At 44.5% G+C, this 23,468-nt stretch overlaps 1 protein-coding gene across 1 annotated transcript in view; it reads right to left on the reverse strand.

Annotated features, from left to right (window-relative positions):
* Positions 1-17,940: 17,940 nt before the first annotated feature.
* The window catches only part of GABRR3 (gamma-aminobutyric acid type A receptor subunit rho3), a gene marked incomplete at both ends in the record, with an annotated part of 47,861 nt that continues 42,333 nt past the window's right edge, over positions 17,941-23,468 (reverse strand). The window contains 3 exon segments of the mRNA XM_080654669.1: positions 17,941-17,951; positions 20,775-20,831; positions 20,834-20,914. Coding sequence (XP_080510795.1) covers positions 17,941-17,951; positions 20,775-20,831; positions 20,834-20,914 — 149 coding nt within the window.

Consider the following 23,468-nt stretch of genomic DNA (forward strand, 5'->3'; position numbering starts at 1 on the left):
GCTGACTAGGAGATCACAACGTGCATTGTGCTTCTTTCTTTGGGAATATTTGAATCTTGTCTCAATGCTCATAACGGATCAGAAATACAGATTTTGATAGCAAAGCGACTTTAGTCGTGAGCTTTTGTGAGGAGAGTCATTGGCTTTATCCTCTAGAGTTAGACTGTTGGGGTTGGATACAAAAGTTGAGGTCTGTAAAATCTTTCTTTCTTAAAAATTTATTTCCTAGTTATGTAGAAATGGTTGTATTAGATGTTCTCTATCATTTAATAATATACTTGTGGACTAAAGATATAAGTGCTGCATAAAATCAGCCAATTATGTTAAACTAGCTTATCTGCCTCTGTTGTGTTTGTCATTAGCCTGAATAGAAGGCCTTTAAAATTGATTTTATTTTTTTAGGAAGCATTTGAATGCATTTTGTTTGGTATTGTACTTATTCAATAAAGTATTTAATTAGTGCTAAGTGTGAACTGGACCCTGTTGCTAAGCCCCAGCAAGCAATCATAACCTAGGTAGGGTTAAACCCCCAGTAAAATCGCCATATTGCACATGTCTTAATGAGGTTTGAATGTTAAATAAATTGTATACTCACTTTAAAAAATGCAAATTGGCTAAGCCTTCCCATTTTTGCTGAAAAGCACCTATAACTGATGCTAATATAACCCAACTAAACAACTTGAAATTGGCTTATTTTTTGGAAGGAGTGAATTTTCAGTGCTTTCTGGGCCCAGCACCCAGTTAAATCTGAACTACCATGTCTCTGAGGGAGGCGGTGGTTCTCTTTGGTACAGAGCAGTGCCTAGGAAGTAGCTGATACTAATTGCTTTCTGGGAAAATGAAATCACTTATGGATCTATAGGGACGTTTAAAATGAACAAATATGAACAGGCTACCACTGGATGAAATTATTCAGAATTCATATTGGATGCAGCAGAATAAATTCTGCCAAAATGTGTATTTGGTTCATAGTGATTTAAATACCTAATATTTGCCCTAGCCCAGTGGTCGGCAAACTCCTTCGTCAACAGAGGGCAAACCGAGGCTCAGGAGCCGCATGTGGCTCGCGAGCCGCAGTTTGCAGACCACTGCCCTAGCCGGTTTGGCTCAGTGGATAGAGTGTCGACCTGTGGACCAAAGAGTCCCAGGTTCAATTCCAGTCAAGGACAGGTACCTTGGTTGCAGGCTCCTCCCCGGTTCAGGCCCTGGTCAGGGCTCATGCAGGAGGCAACCAATCAATGTCTCTCACATCAATGTTTCTCTCTGTCTTACCCTCTCTCTTCCACACTCCCTAAAAATCAATGGAAAAATATCCTCGGGCAAGGATTAACTAACTAACTAAATAAATAAATACCTCATATTTTACTTAATTCGAAAGACCTGGAGACTAGAAATAAGTCAGATAGCAAAAGACAAATACCATATGATTTCACTTATATGTAGAATCTGAAAAACAAAATAAACAAACAAAACAGAAAGAGACACATAGATACAGAGAACAACCCAATGGTTGCCGGATGAGAGGGGAGGTGGGGGAAGTGCAAACTGGTAGTTACAAAATAGCTACAGGGATGTAAAGTACAGCACAGGAGACATAGTCAGTTACATTGTAAAAACTATGTGTGGTGCCAGGTGGGTACTAAACTTATTGGGGGGTCACTTCCTAAGTTATATAAATCTCTACCGACTATGCTGTACACCTGAAATAAATATAATATTGAATGGCAACTGTAATTAAATAAAATTGTCTCTTCTATTCAGCCAAAACAATTTAAAAATTTTTAATTAAAAAATAAAGAGACATGGAAACTATTGATTCTGTGTAATCAAACTAACCAGGTCTCCATACCAAGTCATATTGTCCCTTTTGCTTTAATTGTAGAAACTTTCCATAATAAAAATAAACATGACACAAGATCAAGACTGAATAACTAGCCTCAATAGCCACTTAATAACATTAATAATTTATTCAGTTCTGGAGCTGAGGATAGAATAGCTATGTACAGTCTCCTCACCCAGAATACTGATGCGTCACTCCCCCTGGACATCTACTTTTCTATTCAACTAAAATGTCATTATTGTGTTAAAAAAAGACACAATCTTCCATGAAGATCAAGGGTGCCATTTTCTTTCTCCATTATGATAATTTAGCACTATTTATATAACTGACCAAATATTGCAACATACAATTTACCAGTAGTCTGCCAATTTCTTTAAGTTTTTAAGTTGGCTTTTCCAACTTAAAAACTTGCAGAAACACTTTTAATATTGGTCTTTAATTTTTCATTTCAGCCTATAAATAAGCACATAGCTAAGGCATATTATATCTTAACTATAGATTTGAGTGTTTCAGACTAAGTCCTGGAATTAGGGAAATGTTTGAATGAAGGGATAAGAAAAAAAAAATTGCTTCTTTTCTCCTTCCTGGGTCAAGATCAACACTGGGGATAATTTTTCCACAGCCCTTGCTGTTCTCCCAGTTCCTGGGGTCTGGGGTGGGGTGGATGGGGTGGGGGTGGGGGGGCAGTGAGACCTGTGTGTGTGTGGTGGTAGGAAGTGAGCTTTGCCTGACTTCATGATTTCACAGCAATCCATTAGCCTAGCATTCCTGGCCTTCCTGGCCATCCCCCAATCACTCCACCCTGGGGACTTGGGAGAAGGAGCTGACATGAGAGGCTCATTCCCTAGGGAGCCCTCACTGTGAGATCTGTATTGGTGTCCAGGTTTGGTCTCTGAAATAAGGTAAAAGGATGCTGTGTCTCCAGGGAGATGGCTGAACCGTCAAGCTTAGCCCGTGATCAAGAGAGTGAGGGTGTTTAATTCAGTGATGAGGTATTAATGAGCTCTCCTGCTCACAGATCTAAGCCACTTGCTCCAAACCGCTTTATCAGTAAAAGAAATGTGATATTATCATACCCGGCTGTCTGACTGACACGTTTCTCTTCCCTCTAAAATTGGTTTCCCAATTCTGAAGTGAGCACTATCACTGAGTAGCCCCAAACCCACAGATATATCTGTCTGCCCTGCCCCTGACTAGGGCATCCTGTCCCTTTGATGCTGTGGTAATAACCTGGTTACTATTTAACAGGAAAGGAGGAAGATGAAGACTAGAGAATATAAGCATGCCATTTATACAGCTTTGCCAAGAAGCTGCATTCAATGCTCTCAAGTCTGTTCCCCGCTGATCACATGGGGAAGGGACTGGACAAGGGCAATCTGGATGCATGCCCAGTGAGGTCTGAGTGACAGGGGAGGGTGCTGTCTGTCAATCACACCTGGGAGCAGAGTCTGTGGCAAGCACAGAAAATCTGAATATTTAAAGAAGTACTTCCTCTCTCTCTCTCTCTCTCTCTCTCTCTCTCTCTCTCTCTCTCTCTCTCCCTCTCTCTCTCCTCTCTCTCTCTTCTCTCTCTCTCTCTCTCTCTCTCTCTCTCTCTCCTCTCTCTCTCTCTCCTCTCTCTCTCTCTCTCTCCCTCTCTCTCTCCTCTCTCTCTCTCTCTCTCTCTCTCTCTCTCTCTCTCTCTCCTCTCTCTCTCCTCTCTCTCTCTCTCTCTCTCTCTCTCTCTCTCTCTCTCCATGCCACTTCCCGGCTCTCCTGCTGCAGGGGGTGGGCTCCTCTATGCCTCACATGGACTGATGGGCTTTCATTAGCTTGGATGCTGAACTACACCCGGCTCCAACAAGGAATGGAAGCTCTGGCCACTGGCCTTGCTTCTGGCTCTACTGGAACCCCAGCCGCACCTCTTTCAGGACTGGCTTAAAGGGCAGGGGACTTTGGAACCTGAGGAATATAGCTCCACAAAAATAACGCCTTTCACCACATCTCATTCTCCCACGGGGGCTTCTGGAAATTCTTATTTCAGCAGTACCCTAAGAACCTCCACCTCGCTCCCACAAGCAGCAGAGAAATTTGATTCTCCACTAACACCTTGAAAGACCTCTCATCTCAGACAGCTGTTGGTATTCCCACCAAACCTCCTGGTCCTTCACACCACATGCTCTGGGCATAATCACAGGAAGAACTTAACTTCTGTGTAGCAGTTTATAGTTTGCAAAAGTTTCAGACCTGTTTATTACATCGTTTGATCTTCACAACAGCTCTGTGAAATGAAGAGGGAAGAAATCCCACAATTTTGCAAATGCATAATGAAGTTTAAGAGAAATAACCAGGAAACAAAGTTTGGAATCACTTCTTCTGACTCCAAATCTTGTGCTCTTTCATTTTTGTCTAGAACTATAGGAATGCAAGGTAGAATATTTCTTTGAGATAATTGCACCTTTAAAGGAGGATGTTTAGAATGGTGGTTTCCAGAAGCTGGGGGAGGGAGAAATGGGGGAGTTTAATGGGTACAGAATCTCAGTTTTTCGAGATTAAAATGTCTGGAGATTGGTTGCGGAACAATGCAATATACTGAATGGTACTTAACTATGCACTTAAAAATGGTTAAGATGGTAAGTTCTATGTTATTTGTATTTTACCACAATTCAAAACAAAAAATAATTGCCCTGGCTGGCTGGATCAGTTGGTTGGAGTGTCATCCTGTACACTAAAAGGTTGTGGGTTCAATCCCCAGTCGGGGCATATAAGAGAGGCAACCAAACAATGTGTTCCTCTCTCTCTCTCTCTCTCTCTCTCTCTCTCTCTCTCTCTCTCTCTCTCTCTCCCTTCCTCTCATTCTCAAATCAATAAAAACATATCCTTGGGTGAGGATTTTTTAAAAAGGATGATGCTTATTAACCCAAAAGAATCTCTTTCAGTGGTACACAAGGAGATTGTGTACAACCCCATCAAGAGAAAGAATATCCAGAGTGAACATATGTGTTGTATGGCAGGTGGGGGCGAGGAGACATAGAAAGATTAAAGTCAAAGGACACATAGAGGTGAGCCATGGTTACTTCACTGCCTCTTTCTTGGGTTAACCACCCCAACATAAAAAATAAAATAAAATAAAATAAACAAGAGCACAAAACAAGAACAGCAAATTCTTCTCCTTGTCAGACGTGTTCCTCTGTCAGCTGTTACTTCACAGATTATCTAAACTCACAGTATGGGCAAAGGGTCGGCAGCACGGGGGGCTGGTTAGCAATGCAGAGTCTTGGGTCCCACGCCAGACCTCCTGAATGAAAACAGTGTCAGGTCCCCTGGGGTGCGTACACACCCATCACTGCACACTTGTCTGTGAACTTCGGGTTGTCTCACTCTGCATATTCGTCCTGTGGGGTACGGACACGACAGGAACACAGAATCACGTGCTTTCAACAAAAGAAACTGCGGCATCCGCAATAAAGCAAAAGCAGCTTCAACTCAAATGTTACAAAAATGAAAGAACGAAGTTGGCATTGCAGGAGAACTGAACTGCCTTTGCAGCTCTGCTGGCTGTGAAACATTTGGTCAATCACTTTACTTCACTAAAACTCTGCTTCTTCATTTCTTTATATACTAGAGGCCCGGTGCCCGGGGTCCCTCGGCCTGGCCTGCGGGGATCAGGCCAAAACCGGCTCTCCAAAATCCCCCGAGGGGTCCTGGATTGCAAGAGGGCAGTTCTTGAGTGACGCTCCAGAATCCAGCTCCCTCCTCTCTGGTTCTGAGTGTGTCGCCTGAGAACCACAGCTGCCAAGTCACCACAGCTCTGCAGCTCCTGTGTTGAGCGTCTGCCCCCTGGTGATCATTGCGAGTCATAGCTACCAATCGGACAGTCGAATGGTCACTTAGGCTTTTATACTGTATAGATATAAGATATAGATATTTTTATTGATTTCAGAGAGGAAGGGGGAAGGAGAGAGAGAGAGACACATCAGTGATGAGAGAGAATCATTGATCGGCTGCCTCCTGCATGCCCCTACCTGAGAATCGAGCCCGCAACCTGGGCATGTGCCCTGACCGGAATTGAACCATAACCTCCTGGTTCATAGCTGGATGCTCAGCCACTGAGCCACATAGACTAGGCTGCTTCTTCATTTTTAAAATAAATATAATAATCTCCACAAGGCCTACATCAGGAAGCTGATATAAGGGTTCAGTTGGAGAAGATAACATAAAAACATTCTCAAGCCCAGCCAGCATGGCTCAGTGGTTGAGTATCATCGACCTATGAACCAGGAGGTCACAGTTCAATTCCCGGTCAGGGCACATGTCTGAGCTGTGGCCTCGATCCCCAGTGTGGGGCGTGCAGGAAGCAGCCAATCAATGATTCCCTCTCATCATAGATGTATCTATCTCCCTCTCCCTCTCCCTTCCTCTCTGAAATCAATAAAAATATATTTTTTAAAAATTCTCAAAAGTATGACATGCTTTCACCAGAAATATAAAATAATGTTCTGGGTGTGTAAATGCTCATATAAGAATTTCTTAAAATCATGTGTATGAGTATGTACATATATGCATAGTTCCACTCGTAGTTTCTTCAGCGCATGCTAGCAAACGAATTCATTTGATCAGTTGGGTGTCTGAAGTACAATGTTATTTGTCAGTTCTCATGGTAACCGGGACTGGGCCCAGTCCTTAGTGAAATGAAGCAGGTAGAGATGGGTCTATGCCTATGTATTAAGCAGAGTCATAAAACCATGTCATCACATTTAAAACCCAGAAGGCACCTTGTTCCCAGGATCCCGTGAGGAGAAGAACCTCCCTTTGTGCACTCCCACTCTCCCGAGAAACAAGAAGAGAAAAGGAAGCCTCGCTCTTGGTGGAGAGAAACATGTCATTTATGGGTTGGGGCACAGTCTGGAGTCAGGGAGACTCAGCAGCAAATCCTGGCTGCTTTTGAGCCTGTGACCTCAGCCAAGTGACTGCCCACCTGCTCCCATTTCACTTCCATAAAACGAGGGTGAGAGAATACTGACCTCTTGGGGTTACCTTGGGAATTAAATGGCATAATATATGTGAGGTGGTTAGCACCATGCCAATACATAATAAACACTCATTAAATGTTAGCTGTTATTATTATTATCATCACCTACTTTGAAAGGATGTGGTTTGTACATCAGCCCCTTTTTTGCCATGAGAGAGAGCACACTGAGAAAAACTCACACAGAACACCTGGCAAAGGTGAGTGAGGGTGTGAGGAAACCAGCCAGCACAGAGCACAGAGTCAAGGTCAGTATTAAACTGTCAGCAGCGGGGAAACGTGCACCTTGACAAGGGACATGCACTTAATACCAGGGCTGGCAGTGCTGTCAGGATTGCGCTTTTGATGAGGGTCTTTTTCACATTCTTAGAGGGACGTGGTCATCCAGGCAGTACCTTCCCTGTCTTGCTGAGTTGTTCCCATTCTGCCCCCGCGGTGAGGTAGCTCACAGCTGCAAACTCAATGACTGACAGGGACACAAAGAGGGAGCTGACCCCCAGGAGGGTCCAGGGCCCTGATGTAGGACACCTGGGGCGTGGAGGCGCTCACGCCAGGGACGATGGCGGACACGGCCAGCACCGTGTGATTCCTGCCATTTGAGAACAGCGACAAGCTCAGTGACGTGAGCATTCAGTGCCTGGAGCCGGTGCTGCTGTACACGCGGGGAGATATGTTCAGGACACTGCCAATCTGCTGGTCACGGGGCGGGGTGGGGGGACTCCCTGCCTGTTAACCTAGCTGACATCTTGACCGGAGCAAGAAGTTCTCCTTGGATTTCTCTCTCTACCTCTTTTTGTGCCCCCACCCCCCACCCCACTGTCCATAGAGTTTCCTTCTATCCATCTAAAGACTTCCCAGGCTTTCGGGACTCGGTGCTTCTCGCCCTCAGGAGGCCTCTTCTACACCCCAGAAAGGTAAAACACATATCCGATTTTAAATATTCTTCTAGGGAAGAAATTCCCAGATCACGTCCACCGCCCTTCCCCAGCATTTCACAACTTTCACTGTTAGGGAATTGTCTTCGTGTCTCCCTTTAGTCTTCCATTCTTCGAGGATCAAAGATTGCTGTTCTCCGTGCGTTTCCTTCGTGTAGAACACTGACAAGCCATCATGATGGCTATACTTTGTCCCTTGTTTCTGAAACCACACCGTTCAACTGAGACTCGGAACAGAAGCGTGCTGGTGGAGGTGCTGCTCAGTGTCAGTATCTGCTAAGCAAACTGTGGACCCCAGTTACTGTTTCCTCTCCCCCTCTCCTCTGGTAACCGCCCTCCCACGTGCTCTCCCCTTCCCTGTCCCACGTCCCCTCTCTCATCCTCTCTTCCCTCCTCTCCCCCCTTTCCTGTTTCTTCTCCTCTCCTTTCTTTTTTCTGTTTTGTTGTTGTTGTTGTTGTTTTTTCTTTTATTGTTGCTTGTTTATTTGTTTTTTTTGTGTGTGTTTTGTGTTCTTCTCCTTTTCCTTCTTGTTCTCTGGCATGAGCATCAGAGACAAGAGATCAGGGTTCTGGGGGACCAAGGAGAAAGAAGTGACTGGGGTTTCTCTAATGAGATGCTGGCCTTGGACAAGGCTGTTCTGTGTCTGCACTAATTTCTCAGAGGGATGCTGCCAAAGCAGTGCCGGGAGGGAACGCGCAGCATTGTAAATATTTGAAGTGCGCCCTGGCTGGCGTCGTTTTATTTCTCAGCTTCCCACCAGGGAGGTGCAAATGGAACCCTTAATGATTTTTATAAGTTGTGAGCACATTTAATGTCAACAGACAGAGTCCCGAACAGCAGGAAGAGCACGGTGATTTACTCCTAGACGCACAGGCACAGCATGCGGACAGCTTTCTCCAGCGCATCCCTGCCCTTCCCACACAACTCGGCCACGTCCTCATCCGAGGGAGGCCCATCACAGACAGTGACAGCTTGACAGAGCCACTCCATTTCAAACGAAGTTTCTCTGTTCCTATGATCAAGACAATTTGGCAATCTGACCGTCACTATGAGAGGGCCGAATCTCACCTTCACCCTGATTTGAACTCCAGAAAAAGAAACCTAAATGCCATCCGGCCCTTACCAAAGTGCAGGCCACCGTCTCACTGAGTTTCGGGTTTCCCTAACAATGGTAGTATCAACAATTTGCATGTTGGTGTATGCTATTTGCACTCCTTGCTACATAAATATGGAGATGTGACATTTTTATTAACGTTACAGATGTATGTATAGCTGAAGCCAAGGCTATTAAATAAAACATGCTCGTCTTTATGGAATGTTTACTCACCACAAACCTAGGTAAACATCAACCACGTGTTGCAGGAAAGAATCATGAGCTGAGCCCTGACCAGTGCTCAGGGGAGCATCAGCCCGCAAACTGAAGGGTCAAGGGTTTGATTCCCGGTCAAGGGCACATACTTTGGTTGCAGGTTCAATCCCTGGTCCAGGTTGGGGCTCCAGCGGAAGGCAACCAATCACTGTGTCTCTCTCATGTAGATGTTCTCTCTCTCTCTCTCTCTCTCTCTCTCTCTCTCTCTCTCTACTTTCCTCTTCGTACTCCTTGTCCTCCCTCCTCCCTTCCACTCTCTCTAAAAATCAATGGAAAAAATGTCCTCACTCCTCAGGTGAGGATTAAGAAAAAACAGAATTGTAGTGGCTCAGTAATTAGCCTGAGTTTTGTCAGGAGCAGGACTGAAACCTTTCTGAGCATAGAACCCATGCTTTTTATATGCAAACCAGCTGCCTCTCATTCTGGACCTGTATAGGGAGTTTCCTTTGGTTTTTGGTTTTTGTTTTGTTTTGTTTAAAATATATTTTATTGATTTTTTACAGAGAGGAAGGGAGAAGGATAGAGAGTCAGAAACATTGATGAGAGAGAAACATCAATCAGTTGCCTCCTGCACACCTCCCATTGGGGATGCTGCCTCCTGCACACCTCCTACTGGGGATGTGCCCACAACCAAGGTACATGCCCATGACCGGAATCGAACCCGGGACCCTTCAGTCTGCAGGCTAACACTCTATCCACTGAACCAAACCAGTCAGGGCTCCTTTGTTTTTAAGATGATAAAACAATCTCTATAGATGCAGCATCTCTGAGAGGAGACACTATGAAATGAGTGTAGAATTAGGTCAGGAGGCATAAAGGCACCTTGTGCTTCTCAGCAGGTCAAGCACCCTCCTCCCTTCAGGACCTCGCTGGTAACACTGAATGCCTCCTAAAGTGATGTTCCTACTTATTAGCGTCCCTGCTAGTTTAAAACTTTAACATGTCTCCTCTTACTGCTTCCCTAAGATATGGAAAATAGAACTTGATTTTTTTTTTTAAAGACAGTAACTTGGAGCTTAATGGACAAAATAAGGGCTTAAGCAAACATGAGTTTACATGCCAGATACAGCTTGTCATGTATTTTAAATTAATGACTGTTTGGGCCAATAAAAAGGAACTGCATTACCTATATTTGCCAGAGAGCAATAAATTGTCAGCTATTTTCTTTAAAAGGGTGCTTTGTCCAACTAATTTACTATAGCTTTATTTATTTTGAAACCAGCATGCCAGATTTTCCTTGTTTAAAATGAGCAATACAAAAGGAATAGAGAGTGGGAGGAGGGACTGTGGAGTGTGCGGAGTAAAGGTAAGCACACTGACATTACATATTCCTCAAGCAATAGAGCTGGGAGTCGAGGAGTATGGCAGCTACGTAACACGCAGTCTTGAGCCACCCCTGAGAAATGCATTAGTCTTGACAAACAGTATTCCTTCCAAACCCATTAAAGTTAACATCTCAAGAAAGGAGTTTTGAATTATATGAAGCGACCATCTAGTCACAGAAAGGTCCTGTGTTGGGATAAGAAAAATGTCTCCTCACCCACCAATGCTGCTAGGCATAGCAGGGTTATGAGACAGTATTTAGTCTGGCCTGTGGGTCTCAACTCCCCTGAGCCCTTGTGGTGGCACCATATTAACTCTTTTTTTTTTTTAAATCTGTTTTTACTGATTTTTAGAAAGAATGAGAAAGGGAGAGGGATAGAGAGATAGAAACATCAATGAGAGAGGAACTTCCTCGATTGGCTGCCCCCTGCATGGCCCCTACTGGGGATCAAGCCCGCAACCCAGGAATGTGCCCTGACCGGGAATCACACGGACAACCTATGGGTTCCTGGGTCGGCGCTCAACCGCTGAGCCATACCAGCCAGGCCATATTAACTCTCAAGGACATATTAACTCTTATTGAGAAGGCTACAAAGGACTAATTCCAATGTAACCCTGATATTCGGGGCTAGTGATCTGAATCCAAGCCAGCAAGCTCAGTGTACATTCCTGATAACCTATAATTAAGTCCCTCTCTCCTTCCCAGATACTGGTTTTGCAGAAGCTGTTACTGTGAACAGTGCACTGCCCCGGAGGGAGGGTTATTAACGCTAGGCCAGGCCAGACCATCGGATATGGCCTGGAGATCCCCAACACCCGGGGGCTTTCTTGCAAGGTCGGAGAAAAGGACCGGAAGCATAATCCATGTTTGTGGGACAAAGACCACAGGGAGGGAGATATAAAGGAAAGCCCCATGCGTGTTCCTTCACTCAGATTTGGAAGGCTGTTCCCTGAGTCCACTGGCGTATTAAACAGTGTCCCTCCTTTTTTTCTCAGAAGCGTCCTTGGTTTTCTTTGGTCTTCTGCAACATATGGGGTCCTAAAAACCCGTTAGTCTGGGGAGAATTCTTTACCTTTGTGTTTCGTTGGCCATTCTTGTTGTGGAACGTGATGGAGAGGCTCGCTGACTGGTTTTAGGGCGTGCAGGCATCACCAATGAGTCAGTTCACCCTTCAGGAACTGTGTTGTGGGTAGCACTTTTGGAGAGAAAAGTTATCTACATTCACTTTTAACTGAGTACAAATATTTCCCCTGTAAGCCTAGGCAGAAAGAAAATATTACCAGTAAGTGATGTGAGGAAAAGGAAGATAGGCTGGATAGCCCAACACAGTTATGGCCAGAAATAGACAACTGTGTCCTACAAAGGCAGTGCCAGAGTCCAGTGCCTAGAAGGCCTGGTAACCTCTATGGTGGTTAAATGAATGACTCCTAACTAATTACTTTTCCAGGCATATGGCTTATCCCCTGGTAGCAGACTACATGAGTGACTACATGCCTGAAAGCTTTACTGTGCCAAGAACTAATTCCAGCATGTCATAATTACAAGAGTTTCACCAGAAGGTTGGTGAAGCTTGGGGAGCTCAACAAGGGTTGAGTCAAATGTGATTACTTGTTGGAAATGGCTAAACGGCACTTCCCCCAAACCTGAATAGGATTGTTAACTGCCAGACAGCTCGGGGCATTTTATTGCCTCCTGTTGGCCAAACACCTGAACAGCTGTAGGCTATTCCCCAAACTGACAATGCTTCTGTACCCTTTGAAGCCCTACCCTTTGAAGTGTATTATCTCCACCTTGCCTTAGGACAAATTGTGTTAATAAAAGCAGGGTCCTGAGTCGAGGAAGTAGTCTTTAGTTCCTTTAGCTGAAGATCCTCTGACCCCCAATGCCTTTCAAAATTATCTTTCATCCTTGGACTCCTTCTTAAATCTATGCATCAGCCCCTTTCTCCAGAATGCTGAACCCTTTGTAAGGCTGGGACAAGAACCCTGGCATTACTGGTTGTTGTCTTTTTCTGATATCTGTTTTCTAGTAAAGGACCCCCTTACTGAATACATTGTCCATGAGGGGCATATCCCTTGCAGAGGGGCTAAGTGAGAAAGATGAAGGCAAGGAAAGAAGGAGGGAGCTGGGAGGGAGAGAAGAAAATACAATATGCTCCTCCTTCCATGAGGGTTAAAACATCCTTGAACAGCCTGGCCTACATGGCTCAGTGGTTGAGCAGTGACCTGTGAACCAGGAGGTCACCGTTTGATTCCCCATCAGGGCACATGCCCAGTTGTGGGCTCGATCCCCAGTAAAGGGCATGCAGGAGGCAGCCAATCAATGATTCTCTCTCATCACTGATGTTTCTATCTCTCTCTCCCTCTCCCTTCCTCTCTGAAATCAATAAAAATATATTTAGAGGGGAAAAAAATATACATATATATACTTTTTTTTTTTAAGAAAAGATTTGAGGGTGGTAGGAAGCAAACCCCTGAGAGGATAGCAGTGTGGGAATATTGCAGTTCTGTTCATTTGGGTGGGGGGAGACACTTCTGATTTGTATATTATCTAAACTAATAAAAGAGAAACATGCAAATTGACTGCACCTCTGCTACGCCCACAAGCCACGCCCACCGGCCAATCAGGAGTGAGTATGCAAATTAACCCAACCAAGATGGCTGCGGCCACGGAGTGAGCAGGAGGCTTGGGTTTCCCCGGCAATGGAGGAAGCCAAGCTTCCCGCCCGCTCTAGCCAACCCTGGCCTCCGCTCAAGGCTACAAAGTTTCAATTATAGAAGATAAATAAATCCCAATGAAAATGGCAGCAGCCACAGAGCTGGAGAGAGGAGGCTTGGGTTGCACCCAGCGATGAAGGAAGCCAAGCTTCCTGGCCGGCCCTGGCCTCTGCTCAAGGCTACAAAGTTTCAATTATAGAAGATAAATAAATCCCAGATACCAGGGCCTCCGCTTGGGGCACCGGGGGGCGTGGCCAGCCTGCAAACCACAACAGGCCCATCACCCAGGCCGCCCTATGCCCCAAGGGAACCCCCACCCTGATCTGGGACACCCTTTAGGGCAAACCAGCCTGCCCCCACCCATGCACCAGGCCTCTATCCTATCTAATAAAAGAGTAATATGCAAATTGACTGTCACTCCAACACACAAGATGGCTGCCCCCATGTGGTCAAAGATGGCTGTCCCCATGTGGACACAAGATGGCAGCCACAAGATGGCAAGCAGGAGAGGGCAGTTGGGAGGGACCAGGCCTGCAAGGGAGGACAGTTGGGGGCAATCAAGCCTATAGGGGAGGGAAGTTGGGTGCGACCGGGTCTGCAGGGAAGGGCAGTTGAGGGGGACCAGGCCTGCAGGGAATGGCAGTTAGGGGTGACCAGGCCTTCAGAGGAGGGCAGTTAGGGGCAAACAGGCTGGCAGGGGAGCGGTTAGGCATCAATCAGGCTGGCAGGGGAGTGGTTAGGGGTGATCAGGCTGGCAGGCAGAAGCGGTTAGGGGCAATAAGGAAGGCAGGCTGGCGAGCAGTTGGGAGCCAGCAGTCCTGGATTGTGAAAGGGATGTCCCAGATTGGAGAGGGTGCAGGCTGGGCTGAGGGGCACACACCCCTGTGCATGAATTTTGTGTACCGGGCCTCTAGTTTTACATAAATCTACATAGCAATTTCCTAACCCTGAGGGATCACATGTAGATGCAAGAAGCACAGAATTTCAGGGACAACTTAAATGCCTTTCAGTGTGTCCATTCACCCCAACCTGTTCTGGAACCAGCTTTAATTGCCATCATTGCCCAAGTGTAAGAGCTGAGCAGTCAGCTTCAGGAATCTGATTGAAAATCATATTCATAAACTGCTAGAGATGGAATGACTTTCTCATCCTGTCTCAAGGGCTAGAAAAGTGCCTTTAATCTTCTGCCAGGGTCTACACTGCCCCACTGCCATACCGAGGTCAGGGCACAGCAGCCCCGATGTGGAGTAATAGCCACAATAATGTCATTATTCATTCAGATGGTATTTTTTCCCTTGAAGCCTTAAATGCTTGTAGATTGAGGCTTTTAATGGGGAAAGAGGTGAACAAAGTGTTAACATTAATGACCATTTATGTCTTTCAACTGATCTTTTGAAGTATGCACTTTGTGAACATTAACTAAGAAATCACCCTTTCTGGAATGAATTGTGTGCTAATTACCATGATTGTGAACCACTTATAATAATCTCCTCCCTAGAAAGAGCATCAGAGGTGAAAGAACAAAATCAGTGTAAATGAGGGCATCCGCCCTGATCCAGCCTGGAAGACATTTGGATGCTCATTAAGTAACATGTTATCTAGGTACTTAGCTTGGCCCCTTCCACTCTGTAAGGCTCAATTACAGCTCAGTGAGTCTGCATCGGTTCCTACAAAGCAGTGCGTGTGACAGTGGCATATGACATGTCAGATGGAGCAGATAATAACACCGGTGTGGGAACTTAATGAGGATGACAACGACTCTGCACTTGAAATCTCTTGCCAGCTAAAGTGCCACAATACCTAAAATTTCACTGCGGTTGATTCTGATTTTGGCATTTAGGTCAAGCGCTAATTTCTAAATAACCTTTCCAAATTCCTAATTTCTAAATAGTGTTTCCAAATTCAAGCTCCCCTCTCTCCAAGAAGTAATTTATTAAAATATCAAAAGCATAGTGTGAATTAGTTTGAAGTTTCTTTCTTCTATGATGTAAAGGGAATGGACTTGGGCAAACATGGGGGTTCCAAATTAAGGAAAGGGACCAATAAGAAAAGGTCAGATTCAAACAAAGAACTGCAGCATATATAAGCCAGAGACAAGGGACATGAGGTGGGATTTTTTGATTTTCCCATTAGAGAGAGAGAGAGAGCAGGCCTTTCCCATGGGGGAGGGGGGGCTCCTCATGGGGTCTCCTTTGGGGACACCCTTGCCCAGATGGAGTTTGTATCTGCTTCCAATAAACTTCTACATTTTTTATTAAAGAACCCTTTTTGTCCGCAAGTTTATTCTTCAAACTTCGTGAGGACAAGAACCCACGGGAAGAAAAGTCTGCACCCCGAGCCCCAAGTTTCAAATGGCTTATTGATTATTGCATGCACTCATTGGTCATGTATTGAACACTTGCCCACTCATTGGTCATTCTGCTGCATAGAATTAGTTTCAAAGCTCAAAGCCCACATGGTGCCCGCTCTAACTCTCCCCTGACCTTGCTGGTTGGAGTCCCTTTTGATTTATCTTATGGTTTTCTCCCAGTTGTGCTGGCAGAGAAAGCCTTATCTTATAGCTCTCCCAGCTATTCAGGTCAGGGCTGCTTTTGGTCTAACTTACGGTCACTTTAACTGCTCAGGCCAGAGTTACCCCTGTCTGTCCTCAGTTTATGGTTGTTTTAATTGCTTAGGCCAGAAATATTTCCATCTGCCTCTGACATTTCTCTATCCTCTGTACAAGTAAGATAAACATTTTGGCGCCTTCAAGTCTCCATCTGTGCATTCCTCTCCCATGGACCCTCCTTATTCCTAAAACTCCCTAAACCTGCCTATTTTGTCCCTGAAACTCATTTCACATTTATTAGCTATGACAAATGAAATAAAACATTTTATCTGAAGGAAAAGATTCACAGTAGCTACTAGATCATTGGATTGCAAGTTGGAATCCAGACAGCTAGGAATTCAAAGTGGGGGTTGAGGAAAGGAGTATGCACAAACTGCTTTTATTTCAAAGTCTCATGGGCACCATTAATTTATCTGTGATTAATCTGGAAAAAAAGTAACCAAAGAATTATGTTTCTTTTCTTCTTGTTAGAATTCTATAAATTCATGTTGATAATATTGGTTAATTCATGCTGATCAAAAGCACAAATTAGGCCACATCCACACACATATTTTGTTTGGGTTTCCCTTTTCACATTGGTTGCTAGGAAGCTTAAAGCCAAATTTTTGGAGCATCCATAGTACTTCTCTGAGTGCCATTCTGTAATAACCACATGCTAGATTCTATATTATACCTTACCCTTTTTTTTCTCACACATTTCTAATTCATATTATCTTGCTTTATTCCACAAAACCGTGATACGAATCATATTAAAACTTTACTAAAATAAGTTAATGACTAATGAAATGAATGAAAACGAAAAGATACCTTTTATGAATAAGAAGTAACATTAATTTTTCCATGATAAATCCAGTGTATTTTGAGACTAAATTATCCAAAATACAGAGACTACAGGTTAAAAATTAGTAAACAAAATCATAGAGGACCCTTTTACTAGTCACAGTAGTAATCTCTTAGGAAGCCCATGATAGAAACATATTAGACGGGTAAGGTCAATATTTAGGCATTGAGCTCAAGACACACCAAACTGGCAGGCTACTCTTAGTATTCTATTCTCAGTTAAGTGCTAATTACCTTTTTCTTCCCTACCTGTTCTGAGGTTCTCCCTTACTACCAGTAGATATGTTTCAATAACATTAAACAATTTCATTACCAAGGGTAATAAAAGGTACACTATATAGTATATTCTAAAGTCAAACTATATACATTACTTTTTAAGCTGTTTATTGTCTAACTGGAAGCCGGTTGCACAAAGATTCGTGAAATAGGCCTTCCTTCCCCTGGCTGCTGGCACCAGTTTTCCTCCGGTACCCAGGACCCTGGCCTTCGCTCCGGCCGCAGTGGAGAAGCCAAGCCTCAAGGCCTCTCTGCTCCGGCCACATCAAAGCTTGGCTTCTCCGTTCTGGCCGCTGGAGCAGAGAAGCCAAGCCTCTTCAGTCTTCAGTCTTCAGTCATCTTCAGTCTTCAGTCTTTGCTACGGCCAGAGCCTTCAGTCTTCGCTCCGTGCCTGCATATGCAAATTAACCCTCCATCTTTGTTGGGTTAATTTGCATACTCACTCCTGATTGGCTTGTGGGTGTCATGGAGGTATAGTCAATTTGCATATTTCTCTTTTATTAGTGTAGCTATTACCATGGCATAGTCCCTCTTTGGTATTGATTGTGTGCAACTAAGGGTTTTAATTATGGCTGTAGAGTAGAATAACAGCATCTCTGATGTTACACCTTCATATACTTATTGGGGATTAAAAGGGATAAGGAAAAGCTGTGAAAGTACTTCATAAAGACACTGTTACTATGTATGGTTTTAAGCCTTGAAATAAATGTAGGTAACAAGGTTCTTTTTTTATGTATAAATTTCTGATATTTTTTTGTGGGGGCAACCAAGCAAGAGAAATGTTGCTCTGACCTATGGTTCTTCAGGGAAGGTGAGACTAAGGGAGGTATTGTGGATAATTATTAATGCTACACAGACCATGTATATTTTAATCTAATTCTTTTTCTTTTTTAAAAAAAGAAAAGTTCTATTTATTAAATATGTAACTACACTGGAATATTAAGAATATTCAGTGCATTTAAAAATTTTTTAAAGCTTATTTCTCTGCAGTATGTTTTTCAGTGCAAGTACTCTTTCTTGCTTTAGAAAGACTCTAAAACATAACCAAAAGAAGGTAAAATGTCAACCAGTATCAGACTTGCTTGGTAGGACTCAAGAAGTCTGACGAGCACAAATAAAGTAACAGTGGAGTCAGTGGAATGGCTTATTGGTGATGTTAGAATTTTTAAGAGGATAGTTGAATATATACTAATGGATACTTATGCTTCCAAATCAGAAGAAATTTCATTCCTATTATTATTATATATATTGTATATATTATGTGTAGGAAACAATACTTTTGGATTTCTATACTTCATATATATGTATCATCACATTTTAATAGCATCAAACATTGCAAAGTATTATTTACAATATTTTATGTGGCAAAGTTATTTCATCATAACAAAACTAAAGTGGAAAAAGCTGTAAACTATACTTTAATATGTATCATTGTTCATTGCATGCACTCTTTTGTTTAAATATTGATTTAATTGAAGACTAAGAGCTTTAAAATACTGATTAAAAACATATATTTACTTATATTAAGAAAGACAAAGAAAAGAAAGAGAAGAAGGAGGAGAAGGAGCAAAACATATCCTATACTAGAGGCCCGGTGCATGAAATTCATGCACAGGGTAGGGGAGGTGTCCCTCAGCCCAGCCTGCACTCTCTCCAATCTGGGACCCCTGGAGGGATGTCCAACTGCCCGTTTAGGCCCGATCCCTCCCAACTGCCCTCCCCTGCAGGCTGGCTGCCCCCAAATGCCCTCCCCTGCCAGCCTGGTCATCCCTAACTGCACTCCCCTGCTGGCCTGGTCACCCCAACTGCCCTCCCCTGCAGGCCTGGTTCCCCCCAACTGCCCTCCCCTGCAGGCCTGTTCCACCCAACTGCCCTCCCCTGCAGGCCTGGGTCCCCCCCCAACTGTCCTCCCCTAACACCCTAACCTTCTTAGTGGTGGCCCTTCTAGAAGCCTGTGCCTCCACCTGCGGCGGGGGGGGGGGGGGGACAATTAGGGGTGACTGGGCCAGCAGGGGAGGGCAGTTGGGGGGGACCAGGCCAGCAGGGGAGGGCACTTGGGGGTTACCAGGCCAGCAGAGGAGGGCTGTTTGGGGCAATTGGGCTGGCAGGGGGGAGTTAGGCATTGATCAGGCTGGCAGGTAGGCGAGCGGTTGGGAGCCAGCAGTCCTGGATTGTGGGAGGGATGTCCGGCTACCAATTTAGGCCCGATCCCACACAGGGACATCCCCCGAGGGGTCCCAGATTGGAGAGGGTGCAGGCTGGGCTGAGGAACAACCCCCCCCCCCCAGTGCACAAATTTTGTGCACCGGGCCTCTAGTGTTACTTATAAAATCAGAAGAGCAATCAGTATTATTATGATGAATAGTATTATCTACATAGCACAGAATTGTCTACATAGCACAGAATCCCAAGCAATGTAGACACATACTGGAGAACAACAGAGCACTTCTTCAGGATCTAAACAACTGAATAGCTGTTGGTCCCAGAAAGTCCTTGAACTTTTCTGTGATGTAAATTTTGACTTCTCTCTTAATGGGCAGGCTTTTAGATAACAACTTGATAACCTCTGTCCAAGGAGGCCAGTATGGGGAGAGTAGGATGTGGTGGAGGATTAGGGATAGTAGGCAAGGTCAGAGATGATTGGTCCTGCTGAGAAGCCTGAATTTTGATGTGTGATGGAAAAGCACGGGGTGGTTTTGAGCTAGGAAAGAATTGTGATTTCTTTTCTAAATATATTTTTATTTATTTCAGAGAGGAAGAGAGAGGGAGAGAGAAATAGAAACATCAATGATGAGAGAGAATAATTGATTGGCTGCCTCCTGCACACCCCCTACTGGGGATCATGCCCGCAACCCAGGCACGTACCCTTGACCAGAATTGAATTCAGGACCTTTCAGTACACAGGCCGATGTGCTATCCACTGAGCCAAACCAGCTAGGGCAAGAATTGTGATCTTTATATTTTCAAAAGATCACTCTCTCTGATGCATTGAGAGTAGTCTACAGGGGCCAAGAATGAAAGCAAGGCTTCTAGTTAGAAGTGGCTGCGTAAGGAAAGAAATGATGTACCAGAGGTGGAACTGGCCACCTGTAAAAAGATATTATTGGCCAAACTAGAGGCCCGGTGCATGCATGGGGCAGGGGTGTCCCTCAGCTGGGCCTGCACCCTCTCCAATCTGGGACCCTTTGGGGAAGTGGTTGGCAAACTGTGGCTCTGTTGACTAATGAGTTTGCTGACCACTGCCTTGGGGGATGTTCGACACTGCTGGCTCCTAAACACTCGCCTGCCTGCCTGCCTGATTGCCCCTAACTGCTTCTACCTGCCAGTCTGATTGCCCCCTAACCATTCCCCTGCCGACCTGATTGCCCCCAACTGCCCTCCTCTGTAGGTTCAATTGCCCCCAACTGCTCTCCCCTGCTGGCCCAATCGCCCCCAACTGCCCTCCCCTGCTGGCCCAATCCTCCCCAACTGCCCTCCCTTGCAGACCTGGTCACCCCCAACTGCCCTCCCCTACAAGCCCAATAGCCCCTAACTGCCCTCCCCTGCAGGCCCAATCACCCCCAACTGCTCTCCCCTCTGGCCTGATCGCCTATAACTGCCCGCCCCTGCTGGTCATCTTGTGACAGCCATCTTGTGACAACGTGAGGGCAGCCATCTCGTGGTGGACATCTTGTTATAACATCGCGGCAGCCCTCTTGTGACGACGTCATGCAAGGGTGTCGCACAACGCCACCTAGGCTTTTATTATAGGAAGGAACCCTTGTTTGGATTCATGTCTCTTCACATGTTGCTTTGCGGACAGTAAGTGCACTGCAATTCACTAGTGTTTATAAATTGTCCACATAAAAGACTTTACCTGTGCTGCTGTAGAAGGCAAATCTACTGGATGCACTGAATTCCTCAGTGAAGAACAAGAAAGGGAAATATGCTCATCAGTATTTAAGCACCTGTTTCCACGTGTCCAGTAAAGCATGAGATCCTCTTCATTGTAGGCATCTGAAACAAGAATATAATATTCTTAAATAAGCTCTTATGAGCTCCATGAGGTCTCTGTATCCTCAGTGCCTGGCCCAATGCCATGTATATGTTAGGCACCAAAACATGGTTGCCAATACCCACACCTATAAAAAGAAAAAATCTCCAAAATTAGAGCCTCATGACTAGCATAGTGTGGAGGCTTTTCTTATGCCCACATGATGACTTAAAAGTCTCCCATAGCTGCTCCCATGGCTGTGTGCATTGAGTGATGTCACAGCCATGCCTCACAGTTACTGACCTGACCCCAGTCTCTAGGCCTCTTTAGTTTTATCCTATACTAGAGGCCCAGTTGCCGGGGTTCTTGTCCCAGCAAACAAATATCCTATTCAGGTTTGGGGGAAGTGCCCTCTAGCCAATCCAACAGGTAATTACATATGTGACTCAGCCCTTATCGAGCCCCCAAGATTCATCAACCTTTTGATAAATCTCTTGTAATTATGACATGCTGGAATTGGCTCCCAACATCTCACCCTTTTTGATTTTTTTAAATTTAACAAGAATGTATGTTTTAAGATTTTTAAATTCAATGGAAAGGACAGAGTTCTATCAAGTCCCTTTAAATTGCTGACAGGCATTAAAGGAATTAGCCTGCAGTCAGTTTCTTTCTGGGCCAACAGTTCTTTGAGTCCCAAATTCAATGTCCAATAGTTTTGAGTCCCAATTATAATGTCAACAGTTCCTTATATGTACATGTCAGCAATTATATTTCAGTTCTAGATAGTGGACAAACGGTGGGAATGCAGGTAGATTCAAATGCAATTATAATTATTTTAAGGCATTTACTTTGGATAAATTCTATAACAGAGACAATTTACTGATTTTCTTGGAAGCCTTAAATTTAATTTTTGAACACCCTTCATTAGCATTTTAAAAACTACTCTTTATTATGGAAATATCAATCTTGTTGTTAGAACCAGTTCGTATCTTTTTTCCCTAGGTCAAATCCGCCATCTTTCTGAGGAAAAAAACAGTTCTGGGGTTTTATTCTGTAGCTTTTGTAAAGAGATTCCAGCTCAAAACTATCTAATGTCCAAAATCGGAAGATGCGCGCATTTTGTTTTAAGCTAGCTTATCTCTTTACACGTGCACAGAAATCCCAGACACATTTCTAAATTTTGTAAAACTTTTCATGGCGAGAAAGAGACTTTAAATTAGCATACTGGGAGAGGGGGCATCCATATTGGAGGGTCTCCATATGTCTCCCTTCCCCCACATCCTGCTTGCTTTGGGGGAGATTTCAGTAAGAGACCTGGCTGCATATCTTTTCGTGCTTAATAGATAAAGATTTTAAATTTTTTCCTATCTCACTTTCAAAGTAATTACTAGCACCCACGGTGACCTTAGCCAAATTTTGGTTTTCCCTACAAGTTCTTCTATAATTTTTAAACAAAGCTTTAAGTGGTCTTTTTTTGGGAGAGCTGATAGCTCTGCCCTCTCCTGCCACTTTTGAGATCAGAAATGGAGGATATGGTGGCTTTTTAGAAATTACAGATTTTTAATCCTCAAAACAAATTAGGTTTTTTATGATTTGAAAAAGAAACCACATTAGAGGTGACCACGGCACTCTTTTTTTCAGCCTGATTTTAAAAAGCACCTTTTGATATTCCAATTATTTTATAATTTTGCCTTCTAATCAAATTTTCCCCATTATAATCTGACTTAAACACAAAGTATAACTCACGAACTTACGGATCTGCGGGGTTCAGAAGCTGACATGGACTCTACACATAGTTAATCTTACCACCATCGCTGGGGTTGTTTCCATTCAGGTGAATCCTTCTTTCTCCAGAAGCATGCCATTAATGTTGTTGTTGCAAGGGTTCAGGAAGCCCCAGTTCAGGAAACCATTAATGCCGGGGTTCTTGTCCCAGCATAACAAAGGGCTCAGCAATCTGGAGAAAGGCTGTGCATAGATTAAGTAGGAGTCCAAGGACAAAAGATAATTTTGAGAGGCATTGGGGGTCAGAGGAGCTTCAGCTAAAGGAGCTAAAGATTTCTCCTCATCTCAGGACCCCTTGCTTTTTAGTAACACAATTTGTCCTAAGGCAAGGTGGAGATAACACACTTCAAAGGGTAGGATTTACAAAAGCATTGTCAGATTGGGGAATAGCCTACAGCTGTTCAGGTGTTTGGCCAACAGGAGGCAATAACATGTAGATTAAGATGCCCTGAGCTGTCTGGCAGCAAGCAATCATCCTATTCAGGTTTGGGGGAAGTGCCCTCTAGCCACTCCAACAGGTAATTACATATTTGACTCAGCCCTTGTTGAGCCCCCAAGTTTCATCAACCTTTTGATAAAACTCTTGTAATTATGACATGCAGGAATTGGCTCCCGGCACCCAGTGCATGAAATTCGTGCACAGGAGTGGAGGGTGGGTGTCCCTCAGCCTGGCCTGTGCCCTCTTGCAATCCTGGACCCCTTGGGTAGGGTCCTTAACCCTAGCCAGCTATCAGGGCTTATCAGGGCTTCCCTTCCCCCAACTGCCGGCAACTGGCCCCGCCCCCGCCACTG

This window comes from Plecotus auritus, assembly GCF_963455305.1.
Source record: "Plecotus auritus genome assembly, chromosome: 2".
Lineage (NCBI taxonomy): Eukaryota > Metazoa > Chordata > Mammalia > Chiroptera > Vespertilionidae > Plecotus > Plecotus auritus.